We start from the raw sequence: 20447 nt of genomic DNA, 5'->3' as shown, positions 1-20447 counted from the left end.
GACTTCACAACATAACTTTTTTGAAATTGAAGATATCTGAAAAAATACATTCTGAAAATGTACATATACTATATTCTGGCTAATGTACACATTGGTGTGGGAGAATACGTACACATCTTTCTGCTACAGCAAAGCCCCCATTGCTTATGACATGATTTAATTGAAAATAATAGACTCAATAAATAACAGAACTAGATGTCATACATTGCAGATACCCATATTCCAACCCAAAAGCTTCAAGAAGGAAATGATGCCTGAAAGATGGATACAGAACAGGAAATATTTTAAGGAACATAATACAGAGCTAGTCTATATAATTATGGATAGTTTTGAATCCTGGTTTCTACGGAGCTAATGTATCTCGTTCAGAGCTATAAAATTATCTCTTATTTAATCTTATGTAGGTATCCATACTCTCCCCCAAAAAACACCAAAAAAGCCAAAGAACCAAAAATCAAACAAAACCATTCTGGATAAATCTCATTCTTGCAAACCAAGAAGTGTAGCTGTCCCACCTCTTGCTGAGGCTGATGTTCCTGGAAGGTAATACTTCCAAAATAAAGAGGTATTTAGGGAGAATTTAGTTTTAGCCACTAATACTACACCTCATCTTAATTCCTGGTTTTGATTAAGAACTTCTAACTACTTCTTAGCTGTTCTAGAACACAGTAAATAAATCCTAAGAGTTACAAATTGTACTCTATTCCTCTGGTTTCTAGGCATATAATCTGTCTTTAACTAAATCATACAATGCAGAGCTGAAGACAGACCCATTATTTGAAAAATATTCAAAAATTGGTTTAGGTGAGTTATTTCTTGGAGCTCAAAGAAAGAAAATCCAGAAATTCACCACCAGTAACCCTTCCCTCCTTATTCCATAATTGTCTTAACCCTAAATGTACAGACAAATCCTTCAAAGCTCACTGTTTTCTGGCTGAGAGGCTAATTTTCTCCAGCTGAGGCTAGTACTCTCCCACTTCACTCTAAGAATACCTATGGTACACCTTTTGCATAGGAAAAATGTGCCAGCCACTTGCTAGCTACTGGCTAGGTCACCATATCAAAGTGATCTATTCCATTTAAAATGTACAGATCCAAAATTACTCAGCCTAGAGAAAAAAGAAAATGATTATTTTATTCACTTGACACATGCTGTGTTTAGGGGTGTTCAATTTGTAACACTAGTTAATCATTCACAAAAAAAAGAACACAGTTTTAAAAAGTAACTCATTTGTTCCTCACAGCAGAGGATTAAGACACAATGTACTGAATAACTGGTGCAATACAATTGCTCTGCAGAAATGATTGTATTTCTATCATAGACTTTTTGAAAAATGTAATCACTTTAACTTGCATTGTGTTTGTAACTCAGAGGCAAGAATTATTACGCAGAAAGGTCCACTTCCTTTCTCAGCCATCTTTTCAGTCTTTTTAGTTCTTAATTTGAGGTGTTGTTTTGTTTTTTTGGTTTTTTCGGTTTTTTCCTAACAGTATTGCAAGGATAGAAATCAATCCAGCAAGGATTGATGTTCTTGTCCAGAGTCAAAAGGGCAGCAGAGCTGGTGATGGCTGTGGAGAACAATTCCTGTGAGGAGCAGCTGAGGGAGCTGGGGGTGCTTATCCTGGAGAAAAGGAGGCTCAGGGAGACCTTGTCACTGCCTACAACTGCCTGAAAGGAAGTTGTGATCAGTTGGGGGTCAGCCTCTTCTCCCATGTAACAAGCAACAGGAGAAGAGCAAATGGCCTCAAGTTGAACCAGGGGAGGTTAAGTTTGGATATGAGGAACAATTAACTTCACTGAAAGGTTGATCAGGCATTAGAACAGACTGTTTAGGAGAGTGGTGGAATCACTGGCCCTGAAAGGGTTTAAAAAACCTATGGATGTGGCACCTGGGGACACAGTCTAGTGGTGAACCGTGGTGCTGGGATAACAATTGGACTCGATGATCTCAGAGGTCTTTTCCAACCTTAACAATTCAATGACCACCAGCCCAAATCACAATTACTGACCATAAACTCTATGATACTGATGATACAATAAATGGGTGTGCATGCCTTTACAAAGGACGACATAACTTCCATAATCAGTCAGGTTCTGGAAGAATGGGTGTGGGGGTACATGCTGGAGGGGAGATATGCAGTAGGTGGATCTGAAAGATTGTATCGTCCTAGTACCTCACCCAAAGGAAAGAAGTAGGAGGATGTTTAGAATAACTGGAGGCTGTGTCTGCTAAAAATTGGAGAGACCAATAGGTATGCCTCAGTGGGATCTCCCTAATTTTGGGTTAAATTTTTGCAAGCTGCCTCGTTGGTGGACACTGGCCTTTGGCAGCATGCTTTTCTGCACACTGGTGATGACTATGGACGTGCCCCTGGTTTGTCTGCCTGGAGGAGCCCCTCCGTTACTGCCGTGAGGTTAGGAGAGTCGCCGGACAAACACTACAGAAATAACCCTAGCCACCCACAAGGAATAGTCTCGCCGCACATTTCTGCCATGTGGAACAACTGCTGTGGGTCTCTCGGCAGCACTTTCTACACACCCCGTGTCGTGCTCCCCTCCCCGGTGAGAGCCAGCTCTCATCCTGCTGTCCTTCCACGCTCAGTTACTGCAGGCAGGGGTGAAACAGGCCCTAACCCTGAACTCCCGTGTCAGCATTGAAACGGATCCGTGGCTTTTACACGCCAGCTATACCTGTCCTGTGCATTTAGCAGATGTTTAACACGGACAAGTGCCTCCGACAAGCGGGAGCGGGCCCGCGGCCCGGCCAGGCCGCAGGGGGCGGTCCGGCCCCGGCGCCCTCGCCCGGGCGCAGGCGCCGCCGTGGGCCCGCGGCGGAGGGCGGCTCGCCCCGGGACGGCAGCTCCATGCGCTGCCAGGTAGGTGCGACCTGCCGGCGACCGCGGGGAGCGGTCCGGCCGGAGGCTCGGCCGGTGCCGGGCAGGGCGTCAGGGCTCCTGCCGCCCCTGGCCCCGGCGGGCAGCGGGAGCGGCCTGCGCGGCGGGCGGGGGCCGCGGACCCGCCGTCACTCACCGCCCCCCGCCTTCTCCGCCTTTCCCCCGCGCCGTCTCTCCGGGGCAGGAGAGACGCGGCAGAGCGGATCGGCATCGAGAAAAGCCTGGGAAAGCGTTTCGTGGCGCAGTGGTGCCGGCTGTGTGCTGGAGTGTCGGGAGCGGTGTTCCGTGCAGGCCCCGCGGCCCTGAGCGCTGTCTGATCCCTGGCAGGTGTCGGTGCTGTACTTCGCCAGGAGCGCGGAGCTGGCGGGGCTGCGCTGCGAGACCCTCTCGGTGCCTCGGGAGATCACCTCTCTGCAGCTCTGGGAGGAGATCGTCAAGGTCCACCCCAGGTATGCAGCAAGTTACCCTTGAGGTCCACACAGAAACATGTTGGATTTTTTTTTTTCGGTGTTTAGCATTGAGCTGGAACACATAGCAGTACTTCGACAGCACAAAAACAGTGGTGTTAGCTTCTTTTGGTAACCTGCACCAAGTGTTTTGTGTTTTGCGCAGCCGTAAGTGTTGTAGCTTTGTGCAGACACAAGGAAAGCCCAGGTACAGGAGATGGACCCAAAACTGGGCCTGAGAGGTACGCGTGGCCCATTGTCCAGGGGGCCGGTGGTGTGGCAGCCTGAAAACTGCCATGGTATTAGTTTGTGGGGAAGGGAGATGTTGCAAGGAGGGATCAAGCACAGCCAGGACAATAAATAAAAAAAAAAAATGATATGCAGGTGTTTCCAGTTGCTTAGGTTAGACATTAGGAAGAAGTTCTTCATTGAAAGGATGCCTAGACATTGGAATAGGCTGCCCAGGGAGGTGGTGGAGTCACTGTCCTTGAAGATTTTTAAGGAAAGACTGGACTTTGTGCCATGGTCTAGTTGACATGGTGATGTTCAGTTATAAGCTGAACTTGGTGATCTCAGAGTGCTTTTCAAACTTAATTGATTCTGTGATTAACTGTACTGTAAGCCATTGGTCTGAGCCTATGGCACACTCTGCAAGGCAGGTCAGGAACAGAACTGAAGCCCCCACAGGTTTCCAGCCACTCAGACCTCACACAGCAAATATGTTCAGCGACTTCAGTGCTCTGAAAAAGACCCACACCACTGCTGGTTGCATTTCATAAGGAGTCTGGTCCTGAGAAAGCACTGTATGCTGTAAGGGCCTCTGCAGCACTGGTGCTCTTGGGGGTGTCAACAGAAATCTCCCCTCTATTTAAAACTGAGGGAAGCTGCTCAGTCCTGCCAAGAATGAGTCTGATGGACAAAGGTGCAAGACCATTTTGGAGGGATAGAAGGTGGTAAAATAAACCTAAAGTATAAGAGAGGCTGTGGTCCTCAGTATTTAGTGCTTGGTGCTCTGGAATTTCCATAACTTTGGATTTAGGTGTCCAAGTCTTCCTTGAGGCACAACCTTTCTTTAGTGAAATACTCTAAAACACTATGAAAAAAAATGAACTATTTAACATTGGTATCTGTTTCCAAGTGAGAAACTCTTCACAAAACACTGGATCGAGGACCTTTTCCTCACAGAGAATTGAAATAAAGTGTGTTTGGGTGCAAGAGGCAGTAGGGAATGTGTATATTTTACTTTGCAGCCTTTTCATCCATGTCAGGAGCAGCAGCAGCAGCACCATTGGTCATTTTGCCATAATTTGTCAACTTTGTCCTTTTATGAATGATGACTTGGGGCAGTACAATTTGCATTTGCAGTTACTTCACAGCGGCCTTCTTGAAAAATGCTTCTGTTCCTAGCTTCTCTGGAAAAACTCAATATAATTGTAGTGCATTGACCACAGGCTTCTATTCACATTGCTAATGGATATTCAAATTGCAGCTTGAGCGTACTCGACAGTGCTTTTCTGTTCCACCCATTTTCCCCAACTAATTAGCTTGCAAGGGACTTTAATTAGAGCCCATCCTTCTAATGGGCACTTCAGTTTCCTGGTTGTGCACAGTTCTTTAGTGGCTTGCTTTGCTTTCATACAATCCCTCCCTTCAGCCCGTTCTCTCAATCAGTGCTACTGTGTTTTGCTCAGTCTGTGCCTTGACTCATTTTGTCTATCTGGCTGGTAGGAAACAAGATGATTTTTACTTGTACTCTCTTGGTCTGCTTACTTGTTTCTAGGCAATACAGCTGAGATAGCTGTGCCAGATTTTGTAGTCTCAAACAAGAACTCTTATCATGCCTGCACCATCTGAAATAAAATGCTGTTCTGTTCTCTGCTGTCTTATTGCTATGGCCCTCATGCTTGCTATGTAATTGCACTTAGTCATTTCCTGCCCCATGATATCCAGAGCTATGGACTCTCACAGCAATATCTCACATGAAAAAATATGTAGAAGATCTGCCAGAAGACAGATCACATTTGCTCTCTTAGTCCTCTGGCCACTCCTTATCAATAGCAGATTTCTGACCTCTAAGTACAAAAGACCCAAAGTCTCATAAAGTCTGAGCACACTCAAGAACAACTCTGACCACTGAATCTTCATGAGATCTCATGAAGAGCATACCACAATACTTCTTGGTGTATAAGAAAATTGTTTCAGTTCCACCAGACTACATCAAGACAGTATTTCCTTCTAATCCCAAATTGGATGTTTGCCGCCTCTTGAGTTACCAACTTTTTTATTGTAGGCTTCTGAAGTGGGTCTGGTGTGCATTGGTTTGTTATGACATAGGCCTATGAAAAATCCAATTGCTGATTTCTGAAAATTACACTGATCTTGTTTCTTCTTAGCCACTACAAGAAAATCCAAGGTTAGGAGGTGGGTGTTGTATTTTTGACAGTGTCTTGGAAGCAAAGTTGTGTAAGTCTCAGTGGTTTTTACCTCAGTTGTCCTAGACTGGGTACCAGTTTGTTTTTCAGTGAAATCTCATGGTTAAATGCAAACATTATCTGGGAACCTATTTGTGCTCTTGCCAATTCGCCTCAGGCTTGCTGCCATCCGGGATCAAGTGATATTTGCGGTTCGGCAGGAGTACGTGCTTCTTGGAGATCAGCTTCTGGTCCTGCAGCCTGGAGACGAGGTTGCCATCATCCCACCAATTAGTGGAGGCTGAACCTGCCCAGATTCTCTTAGGTAGGTATCACTTACTGCCTAATTTCCTGTGGAGTGTAATCCTGTCCTAAAATACCTCATGAATTATGTGTGATGTTACAAGAACCTTTTCTTGTTTAGGTCTGAAGATACGATTGCAATTCTCTCCCTCCACCCCAGTACTCTTTTGAGAGAACCCAACTTGTGTTTCTGTCTGGAGAGTGCAGTTGTGCTGAGCAGAAGCTGTAAGACAGTGCACCAGTAAATGATTAACATGTATGCAGTAAATGGAAGACACTTTCCAGAGAGGTCAGGCATTGCTTTGAATCTGGGCTTTAGGTCTTGTTACTCTTTCCTGGTTGTTATTTCCGATCAATGGAAACTTGGCTTGCCTAAAAAAGATAATAGTGTTAAAGATAATTCTGTTAAAGATAACTCTTTAACAGAAAAGATAGCATTGTAAAAATAATTGCTGCTTAGAAATTTTGTTAGTTTGTTGCTGTTAAAAAGGTGTCCTTAGAATAGCTTCATTTCTTTGTCTGCTTTCAAGTGCCAGTCCATCTCTTCAGAGCAGTTTGTTCCATGCTGCTGATCGAAACACTTCTCATTCTTACATGACCTGATGGCTGGTTTCTGCTCAGAAAAGTTAGAAGCATCTCCTGTGTGTCTGTAGTAGACTGATAGTATGAGGTCCTGAATGGCCTGGAGAGCATACTCAACTTTAGGATTAGACCTCTAATCCATGTTTATCAGAAATCTCTGCTTTAAACTGTTTGATTTGATAAGGTAAGTAGGAGGGACTGACAATATCACCACAGATTTACCAGCACTACTCAGTGGTCTGTGCTGGTTGAACGTACTGTTAAACCAGAGCCTATTTATAGTTTCATCCCACTGTACCAGACTTTCCTATCAGAAAGAAATATGTATGCAATAAAACCAAGTCATTGCTTGTTATTTGCAGTTAATATTCTCAGCGAGGCTGCTGAGAAGTGAATTTCACATGTAGACTAGTCTCTGGGCAAATAGGTAGTGCCAGTGTTGTGCATAAATTGGGGCATCAGCACTGGATAAAAAGCAGTTGGCTGATGCTAGTATCTCGAGGAACAACAACAGAGTCTGTTTGGTTTCAATTTTTCTAGTGCAATATGGAAGAGAGCGAAGATGTGCCAAAAGATTTTGTCAAGCTCAAGTGTGAAAAGCTCTCTGTAGATGAAGTGTCAGAGCTGGTTGTTTCACCATACTGTGGGGCAGTGTCTCTGTTCATTGGTGAGTTTAATATTTGTGAGCTAAGTCTCTGGATACGTTAATAGTCTAATAAATGGAACCTAGGTTGTAGTACTCAAATAAATCAGTTCCTGGTCTGAGCCCAGGATGTATAGAAAATAGGTTCTGAATTATTAGAGCAAGACCATGGCTGGTCTTAAATAGCTGCTGTGGGCTAAAGTGGTGTGAAGCTTTCTGGTTGATTTGGCTATGGTAGCACTGAACAGAGCAGCAGCTCTGGAGTTGAGAACTGCCTGGGAGTTGTTCTCTTGTCCCCTGGGATACAGCTTGTTTGGGGTGGGAAATGGAATATTGTGGGTATGCCAAACACACCTGTATGCGAGGTCCTGTAGGTCAGGTCTTAGCTGAAAGTGAAGTACTATTCTACCAGTAGGCTGGTGAAGATCAGGCTGGTAGCTCTGTCCTGTACTTAATGTGTATGGTACACATATGAAACTGCTTTGTGCTTAAACTTTAGTCCTACTGGGCCCAGAAATACTGGGCATTAAAAAATTATGTGGGCAAATGCCATTATAATGGCATCTTAGAAATTACTACAGTGATGAGCCAGCCTTGGGCATTATGGGCTGCAGACCTGTATAATGTGTAAACTAAATTCTTCCTTTTATAGTAAAGGCTTATCATGTTCAAGTAATCTCATTATGCAGCCATGATTAGGGGAGGTTGTTTATATTTGCACAGTGCTGACCTTGACCATAGCAAGAGGTCCTGGGTTTTTACTCTGTATTAATATAATATATAATGTGTATTATAAAGATACAATATGTATTCATTTACTCAGTGCTTTTAGTTGATAAATCATTTTTGTTTAGGTACTACAAGAAATAATTTTGAAGGAAAAAAAGTGATTCACTTAGAATATGAAGCATATACTTCAATGGCAGAGACTGAAATAAAGAAAATCTGCAGAAACGTTAGACAGAAATGGCCTTCAGTCAAACATATTGCAGTGCACCATAGACTTGGGTACGTATGTCCAGACCCTGTTCTTCTGCAACTGAAGTATCAATCCTTGCCTGGTGCATGGCTGTGCTTATGTAGTTGCAGAACCTGCAGGAGTGTTTAGAGACCACAGTGCAGCAAAGCTGGCTGCAAAGCTCTTGCTCTGGAGCTAAGTTTCAAAAATTTTATTTTCAAAAATGTGTTTATTGGTAAGGTTTGGTGGAGTCCACACTTAGGCTGGCAGGGTCTTTGATGCTGATGTGATGTTTTGAAGGTGGGAAGATACTTCACTCCAGGGAAGGGGAGGCTGTTGATTTATTTTGTTCTTTATTTTTAAAGGGTGTGAAGTTGGCAGCACTTTATTTTTTTCTTCTCTCTCCCACTGAGGGGCTGCATAATGTTCTTCTTGTCAGATTTAAGTCTATTTATGCTACAAAAAGTCTGAAGGCTTAGGCTGTGGGGCATAGTAATTGCCAGCCATGCCTGTGGGAAAACCTTCTGTTGTTCCTTGAGTCTTGGATAAGCATTTTCCTTTTGATTCAAAACATGGGGTACTAGTGTCCGACATACTCTTGGGCCTTCCCAGTTCAGGGAAGATTTCTTGCTGAAAGTAGCAGGATTTGCAGAAATCCTGAAGGAACTTGGGATGTGATTGCAAAGGATAAATAAGATACAAGGCCTGAGGGGCAGTTTCCCTATAGACAACAGAGAGTGGCTGTCAGGATGGCAGCTCAAAGCATTTAGGCTAAGATTTCTTCCTATGGACTATGCTGAAGGAGTCTTACTATAGAGGGAGGATTGGGAGGCAGATTTTGGGAATGCTACAGTTTTAAGGAGAAACACAGAACCTTGTGCTTCTGTTACATTTAACACAACACACCAAGTAGGAAACTTCAGAGTCTAAAATCAGAATTCATCAAAAATTTGGGTTCATTGCAAAATCTGCATAGTGTGAAGCACCTGATTTCTTCTTCCACAAATTCTTGTGCAAACTGAGATAATTTCTTAGATTTTTAGATAAGAACTGGCTGTTCTAACTTTCTATTGTTCATTATTAAGCCAGCTTCCGATGAGTGTCCTGTGCATTGTTACAAGTTAACAATTCCCCCCTCTTAATTCCATAGGCTTAATTTTAAAAGAAGAAAGAATGGAAGAAAAAAGCCTATGTCTGGTGGGTTTATTTATTCTAAAGTGTGGAATTCTAACATATGGTACTGCTTTTGGTTGTGGTTTTCTTTCTTTTAAAAAGTGTATAATGTTTTGGATGTGGTTTGACACTTGCTGAGTTTGAATGAGTCAGGAGAGCATGTGGCCAGAATAGTGACGTGACATGGCCACAGCTTTTGGGTGCTCTTGATGTTAAGTGTTAGCTAAAGCTGCCGTTCCTCTTCTCTCCCTAGTGTGGTTCCAATAACTGAAGCAAGTGTAATTATTGCGGTCTCCTCTCCACATAGAGCAGAATCCCTTGAAGCTGTAACGTACTGCATCAATACCTTAAAAGCATCTGTCCCAATATGGAAAAAGGTATGTTTGGGGACAAAATCAAATTTAGGCCTGTGCTAGCCCTAGACGTCCAGGCTGCCTTAGCAGCATTACAGGCAGCAGCTGCTCCTGATGGGTTGTCAGTGTCTAGCACCAGTGAGTTTCCTCTGATGCAGCCAGGCCCAAATGTGGCAGGTAGAGCATCTGGAAGGTTCTCTTGTACCTGTACCATCCAGCTCCTCTTTAAATTGAAGCCATGCTAGGATGAAAGCGGAGGCATGAGCTTTCCTCTTTTGAATAGCAAAACTCAGTTCTGCACTGATTTGTGGAGGAATTTGAGTCAGCTTTGCTTTGAACAGCATTGCACTTTGCAAGCAAAAGGAGCATTTCTTGCCTTAGCGTTTTCCCCTCATTGCTGTGGCCATGAGGAAGCACAAAACACGAAGCAACAGCACACAATGAAGGGAAAGCAGAAGTCCCAAAGCTAGTATAGGTACACAACAGCGTGTGGAGAAACCACCCCAAGTCTAGAAAGAACCTTGTTGTATAACCTCAGTTTTGCATGCAACTAATGAGCATTATCTCTGCCTTCTCTCCCTGGCAGAACTTGGCACGTGGTTAAACAGTGATATTCTCTGCATTACTCCACTTCTCAGATACCTCCTTGAGGAGATGGAAGTTCTCTCAGAATGAATAATTAGGGACTTTGAAGAATTTGCTGCATAGGACTGGACTGCAGCTGTGTAATCCAGTCTGTCTTTAAGATACATTAGTAGTGTATTTAGTGTATTAATGTAAGTTTTATTTTAATATTGACATTTTGTTATGTGTAAATTCTCATCTCACAATGATGCTACAGTAGGTTAATGTAGCAGCATGAGTACTGTGTACTCTACAGCTATTACATAATTTCTTCCAGATCTGTTTGCTGAATTGACTTCAGCTTAGATGGGCCCTTTTAAATTCAGTGGGGATCAGCCTGAGGTTCAGCCAAGTCTCTATGTTCTAAGGTGCTGCCCTCTCTTCTGCTTGCCAGCCAAGTGCTGTGCAGTCCAGTTGTGATCAGTAAATAGTAATGGGATGGCTATTGAGCTACCTGGCCTGATTTGTAGCTGTATGTAGCAGACTCACAACATTTCCCATTCTTTTTTTGTATTACAGGAGATTTATGAGGATGAATATTCTTGGAAAGAAAACAAGGAATGCTTTTGGGCAAATTCAGAAAAATAATTGTACTCTTTTGAAAATAAAATGTTATTCTTCCTAATAAGCATACTTACCTTTGAGTTTTTAAAGAGAATCTCTATGTTTCTAAACATTCTAACAGATGTTTCAATCTCAATAATTTAGTTTGAACTGAGTGAAATAAATGAAGATTAATTAGGCATTTTAGATGTTCTTGACTCTGCTTTGGATTGCCCTTTTGTGCATTTTAACATGAAGTCAGTTTTTAAAAGAATCTTCCCTGAAATTCTTTGTTGCAAGGTGTTTAGACTACTCTGTGATAAATACTGTTTTAATGCTTTTACCTTGGTAGTCTGTGTTCCACGTCTGCATGGGAGGTCACCACAGGACAATTGCATTCATTTTTAATCCTAAAGTTCAGAGAGGTTTAATTTTATATGACTGCAGACTTAGTTTCCAAGCTTTATGCTATTTTAACATTCTTGTAAAATGAGAGCTACTTGAAGTAGATGAACTATATTAGTACAGACAGAGAAGAAAATACAAACATACCCCAGAGTTATTAAGTTTTTAGTAGTGCTTATGTTCCAGTAGCTCTATCTCATGGGAAGATTTTTACAGTGCAGCTGATACTTGCATTAAAAAAATATGTCTAGAGATTGAGTCAACGTGAAAGCTAATACTCTACCAGCAAAAAAAAAAAAAAAAAATTGCCTTAGCAATAACACTCCAACCTGTAACTACTTAATGGTGTCTAGACAAAATATTGAAGGTGACTTTGGTTGTGTAGTTGTGTGGAGGTGCAGGAAAAAAACCCCAAACCAGCTATTATTACAAATACACAACTATAGTGTAATTAGTTTCAGTAATTGGACTTTATATGTGTAGGGATTAAAAGTTATCAAATGGAATAGTTTTTCAAAGAAAAGGGGTTTAGTGAACTTACTGCAATTCATAGATACATTTATATTCACATTTTAGGTTTAATCCTAATGCAGTTTTTGTCTTGTTACTGTTTTGAAAACTAGTTAAATGAACTGACATAATGTGCCTCGGTTTCACTGGAAATAATGGGTTACCTATCCAAGCAAGGTCATTTTATTTGTTATTCTACTGTGCCATGATACTATTTAGATGCTAAGAGTGTCAGGTCCCATTGTGTATGGCATTTCTGCTAATGTTGAGAGGCAGTTTTATCTAGTCATCATTATCAGGGTAGACGAGGTAGATACAAGCAAAGGGAAATAAGGTAAAGCAAAATTTTTTGCTCAGTTGCTAATATATATGTTCCTATATCATATATAGTTATTTATAATCCAGGTGCAAGGTCATACTCCTGATTCAGGACAATCCCAAGCACAAGTACAAGCTGGAGGGAGAATGGATGAAGATTAGCCCTGGGGAGAAGCCCTTGAGGGTGTTTGTGAACAAAAAGCTCAGTATGAGCTGGCAATGTGCACTTGCAGCCCAGAAAACTGGCTCTGTCCTAGGCTGTATCAAAAACTGCGGGGTCAGCAGGTCAAAGGGTCTGATTCTGCTCCTCAGAGCTGTGCCCTCAGGACACCCCTGTGGAGCACTGCGTCTCGTTCTGGAGTCCCTAATGCAAGAAGGATGTAATTTTGTTGGAATGAGTCCAGAGGAGGGCCACAAAGTTCACCAGAGGACTAGAACACCTCTCCTGTGAAGACAGGCAGAGAGCTGGGGTTGCAGAAGGCTCCAGGGAGACCTTACTTCACCGTTCAGTACTTAAAGGGGGCTTACAAGAAGTTTGGAGGGGGAATTGTTACAAAAACATGTAGTGGTAGGACAAGGGGCAATGGCTTTAAGCTGTAGTGAGGGTAGGTTTAGATCAGATATTAGGAAGAAATTCTTTACTGTGAGGGTGATGAGGCACTGGCACAGGCTGCCTGGAGAAGCTGTGGATGCCCCATACCTGCCTGTCGCGGTGCCCACTAGAGTCCACCGACTCTGTCCCCGGCAAGCCCAGGCGCGGCGACAGGCGTTCAGGGGGGCTAGCCTGCAAGCAGCGCAGGCAGGGCTGACTCCCTTGGGTTCTTATCCCTGAGAGGCTCTTGTGAGCGGTGTTGAAGCGACAGGCAGTGGAAAGAAAGGAGGAGTCAGTTCTGAGTGCACAGAGGGTTTACTAAAAACACCTCCTCAGCCCAGAACTGGCCGAGGAAGGGAGGGTGCAGTGGGTTTTTGTTAGGGGCTAGCTGGGAGGAGCAAGGGGAGTGGTTGGCTATCACTAGCCAACCGGGAACAGTTGCTGAGGGACCCAGGGGTGGGGAAACATAACGTGGACTAATCAGGAGAGGGTAGGAGGGGAGTTACAAAGGCGGGAAGGGTAACAGATACATCTAACAAATGTGTGCTAAAAATAACTCACTGTGAGGGAGAGTGAAGGAACAAAGGAATATTAATGAGGGGGGGGTGAGGGTACAGAGAACCAAACTTTTACAGAGAACATATGCCATAAACTAATTGAATTAAAACACTGCCACACCTGCCAGTGTTCAAGGCCAAGCTGGATGGAGCTCTGAGTGACCTGGTCTAGAGGAAGGTGTCCCAGCCTGTAGTAGGATGGTTGCCTCTAGATAATCAGTAAGGTCCCTTCCAAATCAAACCAGTTTTTGATTCTGTAATCATTATATCACTCACTAGTGAAGCCTCAGCTGTGTATTCCATTTTAATTGTGTCTGCAGCAAAAATCTACTTACAACTTCTAGCTGCACAAAGTAAAATGAGGAAAATAGGTGATTATCATCTTTTTCCCACAGGGATTTTAATCACTTTTAATACTTAGTTACTGTATCTGAATTAAGTGAATTGTAAGGAAACATACAGCTTCCAGCAGAAACAGGTAAACTGTGCTTATTAACATATCGATGCACTTTTCCTCCCTGGAAGTTGATTCTTCCTCTGCATGACACCAGCTGCTCCTTGAGTGCTTTCAGATACACAGGGTACAAACCGTGTGGGCCCTATTATTTAGGCAGAGCTGCTCAAGTACAAGACTGAATTTTCCTTTGTTTTGGAGGCTGGAGAGAAGCCCTCTGCTGTTTGAATGTCATTTTTACTGAGAATTGTACAGAATACTGAGCACAATCATTTGCTCTGTGAAAGAATTTTTCACTTTAGAAGAGAAAGAAATATATGATTTTTTCACACTTGGTATTAATTTTTCCATGTTCATGTTTGCTGTTACGATGCAACTAATCAGTGTATTAATTTCACAAAAATAAATGTTTACCTTGTTTTTCAGTAGAGAGTTTATGAATGAAGTAAAACTTATCCAGTGCTTCCATACTAGTGCTGTGCTCTGATACAGGAAAACAGTGGTATTTAAATCAGTTAAATTCTAGTTGGGACCCCATGATCAGGGCAATTCCTGAGTTGCAGTAGTGTCTCTTTAGTGCCTTATGAGCACTGCAGTCTCCTGGAAGAGTTCTCCAGGGTGACCTTAAGTGCACCTTCCCCATCAGCAATGCAGCTGGGAAGGAGGGTGCAGAAAAGAAGAGAGAATAATTGTGTACTTCCCCACAGTGACCAGGAACAATGAATGGAAGAGATGTTGTACTGAGTCACAGCTGAGTGTTACAATGTGTGTATGCTGCCATGGTAAAGACAATGAAATGTCATTTTTTGTCCCTAGCTGTGCATGAGGCAAGTACTGCTTTGTTCTGGAACAATGATATATCAGTCTTGTGTAACTTTGGATTCCTCAGCTGGCATGTAAAAGCGAAATGGAAATGTCTCTGGGAGGGATGGTGTGCTAATTAGAGGTAAAATGTATCTCACTGAAATTTAAGTCCATGTTCTGAACTCCATGTTCTGTCTCTCTCTGTAGGGCTACCCTCTCTGCTAGGGCAGTATTATAAGAGGACAGATTACTGTGTTCTGAGATCAATGCTTAAGCTGTGTCTGAAGCGACCCAGAAGTGTTTCCAAATTGTCAGGCCACGTGATGAATCCCAGCTGTGTCTCACTGCGTTAGGAAAAGCTGTGGCTGTGCCTGTCCTGCTGTCCACACGTGCAGAACTACAGTCCTGGATGAGGGCTACTCTGTGATATGGCAAGGTCCATTAAGTGGGATGATAGGCAGCTGCAGATCTATCTACAAGGAAGATCCAGCTTTCTGGAATGAAGCTGTTCCTCTTCCTTTCTCCATTGGGAAGGGTAATTCCACCTCTCCATGAGACCAGCTGCATCGAGTTGGTGGCTCTGGTACAGAGGGATGTTCCCAGAAACAAATGCTGCAGATCCAGAGAGTCACCATGTGATTCCTGTGGAGATCTGCCAAATGAGAGCTGTCTGTGGAAGGGAAGTGCATGTCTTCAGAGCGATAATTTGTCCTTCTGAAAAGATGCCTTAGTCTTGGCTGGCAAAATTTGAATACACTGATCCACCCCTTTGTCTGGCCGAACATCCATATACCAGCACTAATTGATTTTAAGAGTTTCCTTTCCTGATTTTGGGCATTGTGCTCCATTCTCAAGAGAAGCTCAGCCTGGTGCATACGATGAAAACAGTAACTGCTGGATTGTCATGGGATGACGGGCGGGGGAGGAAGGGGGTTGTTTTATAAGGCGCCTACCCAGGAGATGGCAGCCGAGAGATGGCTGAGCAGGAGGAGCGGCTCCTGGCCGCTCAGGTGCTGGCCGTGCTGGGAAATGCAGCTTCGGCTGTTGCTCGTGAAAGTGCCACTGCTGCACTCGGGAGTGAAGCCCTTAGGTTGCTCAACTTCGAACTGGATTTTTGGCCTTTCTCTCTGCTCACTTTATGCACAGCTGTTCCAAGTTGTAGTTTTATAGAGTAACACATTCATTTGTTGCTTTGGAAACATTAAAAAGAAAGAACTGCTAAATTTAATTATTAACAAATTGTATGTTAAAGCAGACAGTGCTGCCCTTTCCCTCTTAAAATGCTGTGAAAAACAGTCTTGAGCATTAAGTGCCATTAAGTACAATTAAGTGTCCTGTGGAGGTGATTGAAAAGAGTTCAGAATAGGCTGATGACTATAAATTACCAGTTTCTTTGAGTACCTTAGGCCTGCTTTTTGAAAAACAAACACACCATAAAATTTGATCTTACCAAGTGTTACAAAAATTAGCACGATGATGTATCTTTATAGTTCTTTTTACGAGTTCCATTTTGACTATTTTAAGAGGCCAGTACATTTTAAAAACTGTTAGCATACTAAAGGCTGTGATTGCATACAAATAATTGACCAATTAACTGAGAACAGAAAGGTTCACTTAAAATGTAAGACTAAATTTTTCTAAAGCTGTGAAAATGTACTTTAATTTACTTTCACAGGCAATAAAAAATTGAGGCAGTTTGATTTTGAGATGCATTTTCATACCTTCATTTTTTTTTAGTCTTTAATTTGCAAACTTTTGTTGTAGTTCAGTTTTGGATGTGCTTTAACCCCGGTCAGCAACTGACCTCCACCCAGCCACTCACTCACTGCCACTTGTGGAATGGGGGAGGGAATAGGAGGAGTAAAAGTGAGAAATCTCGTGGGTTGAGATGGAAGACAGTTTAACAGGGAAATTAAAAACTGCTCATGCAAGCAAAGTAAAACAAGGAATGCATTCACCACTTCCCATCGGCAGGCAGGTTGAGTCAACCCTGTGAAAGCAGAGCTGCACTGCATGTGAGTGGCTCGGGAAGACAAACACCAAACACTCCAAACGCCTGTTGTCAGCTGTGGGCAGCTGCTGCAGCTCTGTCCCCTCCCACCTACCTATGCGGCCCCAGCTTCCTCGCTGGTGAGGTGGGATGAAGGGCAGAAAAGGCCTTGAACCTGTAAGCACTGCTTACTGACAGATAAAACATCCCTGTGTTATCCACAGCTTCCAGCACAAATCCAAAACACAGCCCCATACTAGCTACTGTCAAGAAATGTACCTCTGCACCAGTCAAAACCAGCACATACACAGGTCAGAATATAAGAAATCTGCCTTGTAATTCTGCAAAACACTGAGACTTGATGAAAGACAGAGTTTTGTGGCTTTAGATTGGGTTCATCTAATATTGTAAGACGGAAGTGTTAAAATTGGTGGCCTACCTGAATATTTATATACCACTGTTAAAAGTATGGGTGAGTTGAAAGTGGAAATGAAAAGCTCTGTGGAAGTGTAATTTTGAGGTGGTAGTTTCTGACAGTGTTGTCTTCCCGTCATCTTTCTATTCATAGAGGGAAGTTCCTCCCTCTCTTTTTTTGCCACATTGTTCCTGCTGAAAAGTTGAATTCAGCTTTTCGAACATATGGTGAGGTGCAGCCAGAGCTGGAGTCATGACATGCTACTGCTGAACAGTTCTGTAAATAGATACAGCACAGAGACTGGCAGAATGGGGTTCAATTTTAGATACCATTGATGATAAGCCCATGTTTATAGGAAGGCCTGGCCATGGTAATGTTTTAACACTATCTACTCAGCTAGAGCTTTCCCAATATTTTGCACTAATGTGAACTGGGTTAGAGTACAGTACAGCTTACTGGTAATATTGCACTCCTGACTCCAAGATCTACAAGACTTCAAGTACAGAGCTTTTGTCTACCTAGCAGAGTCATTCCCTTAGGATTCTCACTGTGTGCTACTGGGACAAAGCCATATTTGCTTCATTTTGGCATATTTGGCTTCATTTTATGCTGTGCTTTTTCAGTAGCACTGCTTCTCTTTAGGGTGCTGTTTAAAAATAAATGAGTATGCGTTCAGCAGTAGTCTTGGGTTTTATTGCAGTAATGCTGTTAGGCCCTCAGACAGGCCACCACAGTGATACAGTCCCTGCTCCCATAGAGCTTACATGCTAGCTTTTAGAAGTCAACTTTATTATAAACTCTCTTGGACATCCCAAATTTACACATAGGCTCATGTGAAACCAGCTCAGACTTTGGACTTGATTCTAGTGCTTCAGAAAATCAGCAGCTAGATTTCAAGACCAGAATCAGATATAACTTGAGTTTGCTGAAGGTATTGCTGACTTTTCTTGATGCAAGCACAAACAGAAGTACATGCTGAAGCTCAAAATTTCAGAGTATTTAAAACATGCTGCTTTACAAAAGTAAATTAAAAAAACCCAAACCAAACCCTTGCACACAATACAAAATATACATAATATTTCCAGTATTATCTGTGGCTGTGCCAACTTAAAAGTGCAATAGACTCACCCATTACAAAAACTGAATTATCCATCTCAGTGTTAATTGTAAAAGAAAAATAAACTAGCAACTCGGAGTGGTTAGGATACAAAAACCTTACCCATTGCTATGTCTCCCCTTTATTTTGTAAAAGCAGTATTGTGCCCAGGCTGGGAAGGACAATTATGTTGTCCATGTCAAAACATAACCCAGTGAAGACTAGTGAATTGATTGATTCAAGCTACCTGATTGATAAACTGTTAAATCCCCAAAGAAGTTGCATATTGGATATTGACCTGTACCTCTCATTGATGGTGGAAGAAGGAAATCTGGGTCAATGCCTCAATTGCCTACAGGCAGCACCAGGAACTGAAGGTTCTACCATCTGGTGTATTGTGAAATTCCCTCTCTGCTCTGGAGTGCGTGACCCTGATCATGTAGGAGCTTCCCACATACATGACTGTAGGGGTTATTTTTTTCTGCACAAGTTTATATAAGAATTGAGGCAGACAGAATTTTTATTTGCCCTCAAAGTTTATAATTACAAATCAGGAGCTTATTCTTTAGATTTATGCAATTGCTATTTTCCCCCCACTTTTAAAACGTTTGTTTTGGTCACAGACTCAGCTGATGGCAAGAACCTTGTTTGATAATTGATACAAGAATCTGAATTGTTCTTCATAATGTTAAAAAAAACCCAACAAAACATCCCAAAACACAACATTTCATAGATACAAAATAAATTCAAAACACATCTGAGACTACACTGAGCATAATCCAGCTGTTGCTGCAAATAAACTGTTATTTGCCAAAGAGATAGTTGGCTTTTGACTGATTAGCTATTAAAAAAGACTGAGTAAAACTTTCAAACGTGCTTAAGCCTAGTCCCTCAGAAAATAATGGAAAAGTGCCTAAGCATAATTACAATCTAGCTTTGGGGGAAGAAACCATGACATTGTGTACTCAATCAGGCATATTTGCATGTTTTACTCTTCAGTTAAAACACCTCAAGTTGGAAACAATTTCACTTGCATGGCAGCATACATACAAAAACCAGACACATCTTCCCTCACAATCCATTTTAAGTATAACTGCCAGGCATGAGGGAGAAAGGCAGCCAAAAGGCCAATTCTCCTGACTGTTACCAGTCTTGCAGCATGAGCCTTTACAAGACTGAGCTTTCATTATAACCAGGCAGCGTAACAGCATGTGATAAACTTGAGGTGTGTAACCAACACAAAGTCACCCAAGTGTTGTGCTTAAGAGCTCATTCCAGAGCACTACAGTACTTCACTGTATAAAACATAAGTTAACTTCATCAAAACATGAACAGGCAGGACCAAAAAAAATTGTGACAGGTAAGGAGGTTGTACTGAACTTTGGTCTCCTGGAGGGCACTGAGATGCTAAAGAAGTAAGTGCAGTAAACATTTTGTAGAGCTTAGATCTTCACTATCCCCTTTTATAACGTGCATAATTCCTCAGTCAGCTATCCCCTTAATTCACTCTATGCTCTTAGTCTTGCAAAATCTTTCAAGACTTGACTGTCTTTTCTATTTATGTCAAAAGCCAAACTTGTATCAGAGGGACTGAGAGTGTAAAGGCCAGCGTAACAGTAGTGGTAGTGCTTCTCAAGATGAAAATAACTAATAACATTGCAGAGAACATGCTGTAAGTGATTATGAAATTCGTTTTTTTTCTCAGGGAGAAAGTATGCAGAAGACAGTTATACAAACCATTTGGCAGTATTTCCCCAAAACAGTATCTTTCGGTAATTTAGTTGTGGCCTTAGTGCAAGAAATACAGTGAACTTTTGGAAGACTTTGCACAACCCATTGTCCTGTAGCACCCAGACATCATACACAGTTCCCAGTTTATAGAATACTTAAAGCAGAGGTTTGTTGGTGGAAATTATTTTTCTAAAACAGTAAGGATGGATCTAGTCAATGAAAAAATGACTTTTCTTCTCCCAGTCTGGAAGCAGTATTCACCACACATTCATCATCAACTAAATAGAAAATGTCCTTTAACACATGTGGTAGTTGTCAACTGAATTACCAACTGATGCTGTTCCACAATAATCTGAAATAAATTCTTCTGTTTCAGTCTGCAGTGGATCAAGAGAAGGGCTGCTGGAACATTATGTTACTGTATACTCCGGACCTGCCAGTTCTAAGGGTTAAGTTTGTTTGAAAGGCAAAAATTTACAAGAAAAGGCACTATAAATCATTTTTGAAAAAAACAAACTGTCCTGCAGTTACTCTTACAATAGAGTAGAATCTGTAGAATATTTTCATCTATAAAGACACTTCCATTAAAAATGTTTAAATGTTACTAAGCTTTAAGGCACTCCAGCTGAAGAACAGACGGATCA

General features: G+C 42.2%; 1 protein-coding gene across 13 annotated transcripts; it reads left to right on the top strand.

Annotated features, from left to right (window-relative positions):
- Positions 1 to 2709: 2709 nt before the first annotated feature.
- On the top strand, positions 2710 to 20447 carry MOCS2 (molybdenum cofactor synthesis 2). Of its 13 annotated transcripts, XR_010083627.1 has the most exons (7): positions 2710 to 2877; positions 3223 to 3344; positions 5931 to 6077; positions 8135 to 8288; positions 9389 to 9435; positions 9665 to 9788; positions 10351 to 10901. XR_010083627.1 is itself a non-coding variant. In XM_063423897.1 (5 exons), exons 2-5 carry the CDS (start codon positions 7184 to 7186, stop codon positions 20264 to 20266), a joined length of 486 nt encoding a protein of 161 aa, XP_063279967.1. In that variant the 5' UTR covers positions 6056 to 6077; positions 7178 to 7183; the 3' UTR covers positions 20267 to 20447. The 13 variants fall into 13 exon arrangements, 9 of the variants coding, with proteins under 9 accessions (XP_063279972.1, XP_063279971.1, XP_063279970.1 ...); XR_010083626.1 differs by lacking the exons at positions 2710 to 2877; positions 3223 to 3344; positions 5931 to 6077; positions 9389 to 9435 and adding exons at positions 6178 to 6344; positions 7178 to 7304; positions 10908 to 11016 and having other exon boundaries at positions 10351 to 10540; XR_010083629.1 differs by lacking the exons at positions 9389 to 9435; positions 9665 to 9788; positions 10351 to 10901 and adding an exon at positions 10908 to 11016.

Source organism: Prinia subflava, chromosome Z (assembly GCF_021018805.1).
Source record: "Prinia subflava isolate CZ2003 ecotype Zambia chromosome Z, Cam_Psub_1.2, whole genome shotgun sequence".
NCBI classification, from domain to species: domain Eukaryota; kingdom Metazoa; phylum Chordata; class Aves; order Passeriformes; family Cisticolidae; genus Prinia; species Prinia subflava.
This window is presented reverse-complemented; position numbering and strand designations above follow the sequence as displayed.